We start from the raw sequence: 11,222 nt of genomic DNA on the forward strand, positions 1-11,222 counted from the left end.
ACGGGGGCCGGGGTGGGCTGTGCCACCTCCCCACTGGACCCGGGTAGGCCGGGATGCGCCGCCACTGCCATGGAGGCCAGGGTGGGCCGGGCTGCGCTGCCTCCCCACTGGGCCCAGGCAGGCCGGGCTGTGCCGCCGCTGCTGGGGCAGGCCAGGCTGCGCCGTCTCCCCGTGTATACGCCGCCGTGGGGAATACACGGGGGCAGCATATACACGTACTTATTTACAAAAATACAATTTTCCGCAGGTTATACATGGGTGCAGCTTATACCCATGGGCAGGCTATATGTGCAAAAATATGGTAATAGTTAATCAGTAAACACAGATTCAGTGCAGCCTGTGGGACCCTGCTATATGCTTTTGTGGCACTCTTCCCCTTAGGAGAGAGAGGCCACTGTATTTCTGTGAATTTCGAGAGGTCCAGCACGAAGGTGAGAAATGCATGAAGTACAATATCTACATCATCTGAAAAGAATGGATAAATTAATCTTGCCAGCCAAATATGAAGTATGTATTGGAATTAAGTAACTGAGCATCTTTTTCAGGATTAGTAACAATGCCAAGGCTGCATACTATTTTAACAGTTTATCTTGGAATGATAGATTACATATCCAGTGTGGAAGAAGATCCAGGATTAAGTTGTCCATTAGCAGACAAGGTCAAAGCAAAGTGATCTAACACACTGCTTCTCAAAGTCACTATTTAAAGAAGCTGAAATCTTATCTTGGGAAGCTTTACATTTTGAGGAAACAAAAACCTAATGCAACGGTTTCTAAGCTGTCTTCCTGTAGACTGACAGACACTTTTAGAACAATATCTTGTAACTAGTATCAACAAACACTACTACCAGTGCCATAGAGGAAACAGAATGCACACAGGGGCTGATCTGGCGCTCATTTTAAACTAGCTACAGTCAGGGAGGGATTGATTCTGCTCCCTTGCACATGTGAAGCAGTATCAATCAATGGAAAAACCATGGAGAGTCAGGTACTACTTGAAATGAATGAAGCTGGCATAATTAGGCTGCTGAGTTATCAAAAATCCTTTTTATCTTATTCGCCAATGCTGGAATTCTGCTTTGATGGTATCCCCTTCAATTTCCTCTGATCCTTATAAAAGCCTGCTTCAATTAGCTAGCACGTGGGTTACAATGCAGGTCTCTGTTACTAGTAAGAAGTGGGATGCATAAAATTGTTCGACAAGAATTGCCCTTTTTTTCCTCTTTACTTTACAGGAAAATACATGTACATGTAACTGGCACAGTGGTAGGATTTCCAAAGCAATAAAACTGTTTTGAATTCTTAGACTTCCTACATGCCTCATTTTCATAAAACATGCCATCTCTTTCTCCTTCTCTTCATTTTGCTAACATATTTTATTACCAACTATGTCATGATTTGCAGAATTGCTGTCGGAGTCTATACATGGCACCATATATTTTGTGCACAGGGCAGAATATAGTTTAGGGATTTAAGAGGACTTGATGAAAGCATATAGGCATCTTTTTTCAATAGGAGCCTTAAAGTACGTTTACTGTACGTGGAGCCTTGTATTATAACTGATCTGAAGACACAGTAGTTATTTGTAGTTAAATTAGACACTGTGACAAGTACACTGTTTTCTCCAAGAGGAGGTTTAAAAGCTCAGAGTTGGACATCTCAGCATACATCTCAAATACTCTTTGAGGCCCCCTGTCACTTTTAAAGTAATCTTTCTTCACATAATCCACTTTTGCAGTCAATACTAACCACAACACTTCAGGAAAAAAGGGTTTAAATGAAAATCTTGAAAATAGATATGTACTTACTTTTCATAATGTCATGGCAACAGGGAACAAAGGAAGTCTGCCAGTTTTTATTTTCTTGATTTCTCTGTGCCTTCAGAATCAAAGACACTGCTGGTAGAGAATAGCAAACATTTTTATTGATCTGGCTTTAGGTGACTAGCAGCATGACTAGCATTTTGGCCTAAAGGCCTCAAGTTGTCCATGCTTTCTGTAATTGATTGCATCATGTACTGGACCATCTGGAAATAAATATACTCAAAGGCACTAACGATGGAATAGTTACTTTAGTTTTACTTATGTAGTGCTGTTCTCATCCTTCACTGGCACATACAGCTCCCAATCATCGTGTTCTGAGTTGCTATTATTTATATCCAGGAGTTCCCACAATGCACTATGAGCTGAACAAACAAAACAAGGCACAGTCCCTGTACTCTAAAAAAGGCAAAGGACAAAGGAGATGGAAGGCATGGGGACAAAGTAAAGTGGTCGACTCATACTGGGCCACAGTCTGATAGTATAGTGTGTAAAGAGGAGATACACATCTATCAGAAAGCAAGCTCAGAATAACTCAGTCACTTAGTTTCTTAAAGACATTACGACAGAAATGTATCTTTAGAAGAGGCTTAGTGAAGAGACAGCAGCACACTGACAGATCAGGTTATAAAGGGTATTCTACATGTAAGTGTGACAAGGAGGACTTTGTACATATGACATACCAGAATACGGTTATATGCAAAGGCCACAACTTCATAAAACCAATGAGAAACCCTTCCACCACCACCACCTGGAAGGGTCATGCTAGTACAGGGCTTCCAGTGGCCTCATGTTCTACAAACAACCTGAGGATGGGTGAAAGGACAACAGCCCCTCTGCACAAACAGACCTTCCTAGGGACCTTGACAGGAAGCCAGAGTCCCAACACATTTTCCTCACCCATGCAGGAGCAAAGAGAAATAAACGGAGGGGGTGATACAAGGAGGCAAGCCTCTTCAGTGTGCAATCTCATGCTCAGAGCCTGCACCCAAGAAGCCCATTTAGTTACATTTCAGACCTTTTCTTAACCTACTTGTGACACTAGAAACCAAAGGCATAACAAGGAAATTTGGAATCCTGGGTAGGGGATACAGGAAGCTGCTGAGAGACTTCCACAGGGGCCACTGCAGGTGTTGCAGGCTCCCGGGAAGCTGCCCTTCTGGCACAGCTCCTGAATCAGTGTGCAGAACTAATAACCTGCTTACCCACCCCTAGTTACCCTGCTACTGGAAACCACCACAGGCACAAAAGTAATCAGCTCAGACTCTACCCTGGGAAGGTAAGAAAGGAATCCACTCCCTGCCTGAGCAAATCCAAGAAATTCTGTTTCCTTTCATTGCATAACTGTATTTCATCCTTCACAACGGCTCCAGGAAGTCAAGCATGGGAAATCTCTGTGCCTTGTCCTAGCAACATACTTGCTAATTTCTCAGTTCATTTCCTTCCATGCTTGGTCAATCTTTTTCAAAGCTTTTAAGGGGGAGAAAAAAGGTGAAGGCATCTCTCTTGACTAGCCTCACCTCACTGACATGCCTTGGGAATCCTTAAGATCTGAAGAGTGACTGTTTTTCTGGAATCCAGCCTGGGGCCATTGGAACATGAGCAATCGTTTAGTTGCTGACAAAGTGCAAACCTCATGCCAGGATCAGGGAATACTGCTACCTTTTCAGAGATGGAAATACCTGCTAACCTACCTACCATTACTGACAATGCTAGTTCTTAGCACAACGACTCTCTCCATAATTGAGCTACATGCACTTCTGGAACAGACACTATGTTCTGGAACAGACGCTCTGTAGGCACCAGTTCATCCTGAATCTCTGAATTCAAAGAAACCTGCTGTGTGAGGTCAAACCTTCTGTGGACCAATGGAAATTTTCATCACTCTGCAGTTTTACCACAAAAGGTTTCATATAACTGGGAGAGCTACTGTTCACTCCTTCAGGGATATGTAGTGCTAGCTCCTGAAATTATATGAGCCAAAAATGTGGTAGAGCATTAGCAGAATCATTATTAACCCTAGGAACCTGCCTAGCTTTGAAGTATGGGTTCACCTGCAAGTATCTGCATATATTATAAAAATGCTGCACATGTGGCTCATTTAGGGATTGTGTGGACTCTTGAATTCACACTTTAGACCCTGCCCTGCTGTTATTCCAGAAGTGGATCTACTTCTCTCAGAAATTATCACCCCAATAGTGATTTCCAGAAATAGGTCTTTTGTAATACCCTCTAGCCAATTCTGAGCACAATATTTTCTCCTAAATGCAAGGGTGCCCAACCAGCAGTGCACATGCCATCAGTGGCACAAGCAGTCACTGTGTGTTGCATGTGTGTGCTGAGGGCAGCACTGCGAGCAAAGAGCAGAGGGGAGAGGACCGGGGCAGTGCCTGGGACTGGAGGCTGCTTCCCTGGCTGGGATGCTAGTGGAAGTCAGGGTACTGGGACCCAACCTGCCAACAGTACCCTTCTTGGTGGCAAGCTCAGGATGGAGGTGAAATGGGTAATCCCAAACCTGTACCACCTGGCCAGAGGGATGGGCAGTGGGGAAACCCCATGCTGGATGGTCAGAGGGATGGGAGGGAGAACACCCCTGTGCCACCTGGTGAGAGAAGAAAGGAGGAAAGAACTTCCCCCTCCTGCCCAGCTGGAGAGGGATGGGGAAGGAGGGAACAGCCCTGTGCTGCTCGGCCATAGGAGATGGGTGCAGGACACAGCAGTCACTCCGGTCTTTGCCTCCCTGAGACAGGTAAAAGTGACCACCCTCTTTGCCCTGCCCTGCCCTCTGGGGCTCAGCACCCCACACATACCCCAGGGCACAGGGAGGTGAGGCCCAAAGCACAAAATTATTACTTAACACATCTGCCTAGGCCCAGCCTAGCCTGGCAGTGCCAGACCAGGACCTTCAGGCCTGCATCAGTGTCTGAGTCAGGCCAGCCCAGGGTGAACCTGACTCATTATTGCCCCTTGCCCGGCCCTCTGAGCTGGGTGTCCTCAGAAATATGGCAGGGCATCTTTCATGTAGCCCTGTGTGCGCGCTGGTGCCACCCCACACTAAGGCCCCCAGTTACACTCAACTCGGGGTTCCAATGCCACTGCCCCACAAGGAGTCCTCAGGCATGCTCTACCCCCCATGACACTAAGATCCCACGGTGGCATTCCCTTAGAGGCAGTCCTTGGGGGCACCTCATCCCTCTGCCTCATGGAATTGCCCAGTCACTAAGGGTGCTACTCAGTTGGGCTCTGATGGTGCAACTGGAGGAAAGCCCATTAAGAGAGCTCCCACTGAAGGGGCTGCCCACTGACAGAAGAGCAGGCTGTTCCTGAGGACTCCAGTAACACCTCGCAGGCAGCCAGTCATACAGTTGCCCAAGGGTGCATGTTGGGCTGCAATGATGACACCTCACAAGGTTCTGCAGATACCAGAGCGCTGCTCCATCCCCAGGCAGAGGCAGCAGCTGATTCAGAGCATACGATGCTGAAGGCAGCATCCTGTCAGAAGGGTAGGGCCCTGCTTGTTCTGTCCCATGGGAAGCGTCAGCTCTGAAGCTGTCCCTGGGCACATGGCAAACCCATCACTAACATTATCTTTAAATGTTGCCTCATAAGTTACCTTAACTGAGGCTGTCGCAGGGTAAAGACCACCATTATAGCTGCGGCCATAAAAATAACAAAGCTATCACAGCTGATAAGGGACATGGAACCCTCTAGCCCTGAGACTCCATGCATGACTAGCATGCAGCAGTATTTTTCCAAATCTCTTTAAAGTGTTTACAAAAACACTTTTATTCCATTTTTTTCTTGTCAAGCCCAAGAGATGAAAAGTAGTAAAACTGTATGCACCATGTGAGCCCTGGGTACTCATACAAGGGGCCAGAATGAAGGTTGGGGGGCTCAAGAGCCTCTGGCCACTCAGAGTGAAGAGGTAAGTATCACTGCCAAGGGCCATTTTAAGACTTTACTGGCCCTGCAGCTGCAGTCAAATTAAGAGTTTTGGATCCTTTCTCACCATATAAAACTGCAGTGGTTACAAGGCCAGGGAAGTGTTAACCTTGCTTCAAGTATCCCTGCCTCCAATTTGGCACCCCAGCATGCAAATTCTATCAGGTATGCCTCCAGGCGCTGGGGATCGGGCCTTTGGGAAGATGGGCTACTTAGCTTGTGGCACACCTACCAAAATGGCTGACCACCACTGCCATAGCCTGAGCCACTTATGAGATGCAGTGGATCTGCAGGAAGGAATGGGCTGAGAGACTCAGGTTGGGACATGTTACTCAGGAGAAGTTCAGGGAGTGGGCTGGACTGCTACCAGCTCAGTAAGCAAGGGGAGGGGATTAACGTAAATGGTTGGCAGGTTAGGGTTAGAGGTAGACCTGGAGGCAAACCTAAGTAGCACACACTCTATGAAAAGAAAGTTATTAGCGTAACTGGTAATTGGTAAAGTCCAAATTCCCTCTGCCCATTCTAAAATTGTGCTAAGCTTTCTTAAGGTCACATAAGAGATGGTGCATCTTGCTGTTAAAGCTTTTTCAAAATAAAATTGCCCACTGAAGTGAAACCCCAGCAGCCTGAAGTTGAATGGGTGCACAGGCAGCAATATGAAGAGTGACTTTATATCAGTTTTGGCCATCGGTCTTCTTTTCCACAAGCCTTTATCCTTTTGACTGCAAAATCAAAGGGGTAGCAGCATACCAAACAGAAGGCAAGATCAATGGAATCATTCATAGAGCTCCCACTTGGGTAAGACAAACGATGGATTAAACACGATTCCCATGGAGCCTTTTTATGGTATCACCCGAGGGGCAGATCTATAAATTAGCCATTGATAAATGGCCAAACAGTCCCTTAAATCTTTGCAACTACAACTCCTCCTGCAAACATGTAGGATGTCCTTGGTTGCTATAATATTTTTTTCCTTTTTTGGGGGATAGCAAAAAGTTGTTCTCCCTGGTATTGAATTTTGAACCTCTCCTATATAGGACTTGCACCATATCCTATCCCCACATAAGCAGCTGCTGCTTACTTCACTGTATCCAAAAGATTTAGCTAAAAGTCTGTGCAGGACATCCTCTCCTCCTCTGTAGCAGGTTGTTCTGTCATTTGTCTTTCACCTGAAGCCTAAAGACAGTAAAATAACCTTCCAGGCTTCCCAGTCCTTGAATTTCTTTTGGCATCTGCCTGGAGCTGTGAGAAGGCCCAGATCAAGCAGCCTGCACTGGAGACTAATGCAGGGGGTGGGGTACTGCCGACCTACAGACTCAGCCTGTTCAATCTTATGATGGAGCATTAGAGCCATCTCCAGCAATACAGAACCCACCTGTTGTACGCAACTGGAAACCTTGTAGTAGGGGGCCTGAGAGCTGAACTGCCACCCTTCCAAGCCTAAATTAAAGCCCTTTGTGGGCTACAACCAGCCCTAGCCACCCTACTAGGGTAACTACTCAAGGAAACTTTACTGCTTAGTTCATCACTGGCAACCCAGCTGCATGCAGAGGTCCTTTGTGGGTAAGCACATAAGTAGTAGGTGTACCTACTACTGGCTCTGTGCCCTGCACTGCCTTGGGGCCTAGAGTGAACCAAAACTATACTATGAAAACCCATAAGTACTATTGCAAAAAGGAATTCCTCTGTTGAGAACGATAATTATCTAATAACTAGGAACCTACCTAAATCACAGTTCTGGAAACTATGAAAGACAATGAGAAAGCATTGTCTGCAATCACCACAATTGCCAAGAAATCCAGCATTGGCTGTGATTTCCCACAATATCAACCAAAAAAAAAAAGTAGTAGTGACATAGACTGAATGAAGGCACCCTCCAATGAGTGGCGAGGATGGGGTCACCAAATGCCTGCAAAACTGGCTCTGTGAACTATAAGCAAGCTGCAAAAAACCTGTCATCTCACCATGACTTTGGTAGGTCCCTCCTAATAACTGTCCCTTCTAAAGCAGGGGTGGGAAAAGTCCGGTTCTCGGGCTGGATCTGGCCACCAGTGGACTCCCATTTCCCAGCAGTTCCTACCCACATGGCCGGGGCTGGTCTTCACGGAGACCCCACCCTCAGCTGCACTGTGATAGCACAAGCCTGGGGTTGCTATGAAGACTGGCCCCAGCTGCACTGGCAGGGCTCATGGTGGGGCAGGGTCAGGGGGCTGCTCCGGAGCCCTGGGATCTTGTGGCAGGAGAGCTTGGTCTGCAGCCTGCACACTCAGGGCCAGGGCATGCAGGAAGGGATCCCAGCTCTGCCCCAGCTTCTTGCTGCGGTGACAGCGTGGTCCTGAGCCAGGGTAGAACTATGATCCGCTGGCTGTGCGGCCCTGCCCCAAGCATGCAGGCTGCAGTTTGCAGCTTTGCCCTTGCCCTGGACCAGGCTCCCCTGCCGCAAGATCCCAGGGTTCCTGAGCAGCTCCTTGCCCTGCCAGCATGGCTGGGGCCAGTCTCCATGGCAACCCCAGCTTTGTGCTATCAGAGCGCAGCTGCAGCTAGGGTCTCCATGAAGACTGGTCCTTGCCATGCAGGCAGGGGCTGCTGGGAAATGGAGTCCCCTGCTGGCCAGATCTGCCATTTTGCCTACCCCTACTCCAAAGACTTATCTGAAGCATGCTACAAACCAGTGTGCCTCAGAAGCCCTTGTTTCCTTTGGACAGCTGTAGGAGAAGGGAGGAAGCCTGCAAGCCTCCTTCCTGATTGCTGACATTCCCCTGCATACTTCTGCTGGATCTTGTTACCAGATACTGCAGCCACTCATGCAGCTGGCCACAAATTTTAGGGCTACTAAAAAGTGCAGTGCTGAGGTCATTAAGAGAAGCACAGTTGTTTCCCTGCTGTCCACTGTCCCCTTGAATACCTGTTCCCCATCCTTGCTAGATCTCAAGTTTTTACAGGAGTAGCGACAGCAGAGTGCCTGATACCTTACTTACCTTATTTTGTATGCATGGTAGCAGCCAACATAAGGAGGCTGCTATGCTGCAACACAGCCAAAAGGATAACCCTCAGCAGATGGGTGCCAGTAATTCTGTCTGTTCTGACCCCAGTTGTAGCATAGCATAGACCTTGTTAGAGACAATCTCTCTGAGTGGGGAGATGAGTGGGAGTGAAGGTTCCACTCTCCCATCAAGGGAGGCAGCATTAAAAATTTCCATTGCTCCTGGGGCTACCAGTCATTCCTCCTTTAGCATCTGTGAACTTGAGAAACTGTGAGACGAATCTGGCGTAGTTAGAATAGAAGGAATAAAGTACAAATATAAAGTAAAAATTGCTAACAACAGAAAATAAGCAAAGGTAGGGAATTTAATTGAAGTTAATTCACCAAGAGTGGAAAGTGGCAAATTAGCAACTTTGGAGGCTGAAGTTTTATAGTCACTCAATAGTTCTAAAATGTGCAGTGACACCTTCTCCACTCTTCCCAGCCAATGTGCTCAAGTTTGGCCTTCACAACCTTTCAGACATTGACATTGACTACATGTTGAAACTGGAAACAAGTACCACTTCCTATGATTCTTTTTGTGGTATGATAAAAATTGTGCTGGAAAACTGGACAGAACCACCAGCCTGACAACAAAAAGCTTTCAGTCGCTACCAGCTTGGACTATTCTTGGACTGACCAAATTAAATTGAAAAACTCTTTAGTCTATCATCAGTCTATACAATGGCCATGATGTAGGACAAAGCACCAATCATTTCTAGCAAACTTACTTTGTTATGGAGGTGGACAGAGGAGAGAGAGGTGAACCAACATCACCAAGATCCACTCCTTCCTTCCAGAGCTATTTGCCATGTCTGCACTCAAACATGCAGACCTTGGATTGGCCTCTTCAGTCTTCTTGGGACTCCCTAATGATTCCCCTGTTTACTGGAAGACTGTTATCCTCATATCAAGGGACTGCTGCCACCACTACCACCACTGAAACATCTGGTTCTCCAGATGTATGAAACAATCCAATTGTTTGTCTTGTTTATATTATCATTTTTGTCCAATTTCTGTGGTACCCTGTGTACCATACAAAGTCCCAGATGCACACATCTTAGTTAAAGGGATTTTGTTTATTTGCTTATATCTGGTCCTGAAAAGCAGAGCCTCATCTGATGTTATAATTCCATTAACTTGAAGGTTTTCTGACAATTTATATCAACTAAGGATCTGGCCTATAATGCTAATTACCTATTTTACTGGTTAGCACATGTGTGGTATTCACCACCAACTAGAAACGCATTAATTATTTCTGTTAGAAAGTTTAGGGTGGATAAGACTGCAAATATTTTAAAATTTAGGTTAGTGGTCTTTCCCAAACAATCTTAAAAATAAAGTATAGAAAACAAATTCCAGAAGAAATACAAAAAAAATCTAGAAATTAGACAGAAATAAGTGATCAATTATGACAATGGCATTATGGAATGCACAGGTTATGTCCCCTAGTTCTAGTCTTAAAGCTCCTTTCTAAATAAAACAGCGTGAATAGCAGATGCATTTTATAAGTTCATAGTATTTCTTTTACTTTCTGTTACTCTGTTGTTGTAAAGAAGACTCAGAACTACTGTTTACCACTTTGGTAGAATTTACTTCAATGATTAAAATAACTGCATGAAATTAGCACTATTCTAACATTATTTTTTATTTGAAGTGCCAGAAAATCATTGTGCCTGGGATAATTTTTGACCCAAAAGAATGACCTCTATAAAATACATCCAAAAGTTTTACAATTCCTCCCTCTTGCTAATTTAATGCAGTTCAATTGTTTAATTTTAAAATGAATATATTCCAAATAAAGTAATTCAGTTTATAACAAGATACCATAGGAAATAATTAGGTTTCAAGTTCTGGAGGCTTTAATATGGTTGAAATTATATAACTATCTTTGCATTCCCTGTATGGTCCTATTAAATGTACTAGGCATTGATGTCGGTGGCTGTCAGGAAGCAAAATGAAAAATAGTTTTAATAGCTGCTCTTTGACCTGTTTTATATTTTATGTCAATTATAACAGCACACAACCATGCATAATTATGAAGCATAGATGCATTAAAATGTACACATAATTTGTGTTCTTATGGCAACCATTGCATTAGGATTTAGAAAACAAACTGGTGACTTCCTATTGGTAAGTTATCTGAGTATTAATATATTAGTATTAAATATCCAAGACAGATTTATCTGCCCACCTGTCTAGAGCAATTTTAAGGAATTTTTTGAGGGGGGAGAGAGAAAAATCCTTGCATAAACAGACTCTCTTACCTACTGCCAGATCTGAGTAGGTAGCATCCACCCTGAACAGCAAAGTACAACGGACAGGCACATGCAGCTATCATCTAAGCTTGAGTTTTTAAAAATGATCCAATTTACTTGCAGCAGAATTCCTTCCTGGCACCCTGACAACAGTCCTTGTTTTAGAGCAGTGAGGGAAAGA

General features: G+C 45.1%; 1 protein-coding gene across 2 annotated transcripts in view; it reads right to left on the minus strand.

Moving 5' to 3' along the window:
• Positions 1 to 1,827: 1,827 nt before the first annotated feature.
• The window catches only part of GPD2 (glycerol-3-phosphate dehydrogenase 2), a 123,952-nt gene continuing 114,557 nt past the window's right edge, over positions 1,828 to 11,222 (minus strand). For both annotated transcript variants that reach the window (XM_025199927.1, XM_025199930.1), the window contains exon 17: positions 1,828 to 1,897. In XM_025199927.1, coding sequence (XP_025055712.1) covers positions 1,855 to 1,897 — 43 coding nt within the window. In that variant the 3' untranslated portion in view covers positions 1,828 to 1,854. The remainder of the gene's footprint in view (positions 1,898 to 11,222) is intronic.

This window comes from Alligator sinensis, unplaced genomic scaffold (genome assembly GCF_000455745.1).
Source record: "Alligator sinensis unplaced genomic scaffold, ASM45574v1 scaffold389_1, whole genome shotgun sequence".
NCBI lineage: Eukaryota > Metazoa > Chordata > Crocodylia > Alligatoridae > Alligator > Alligator sinensis.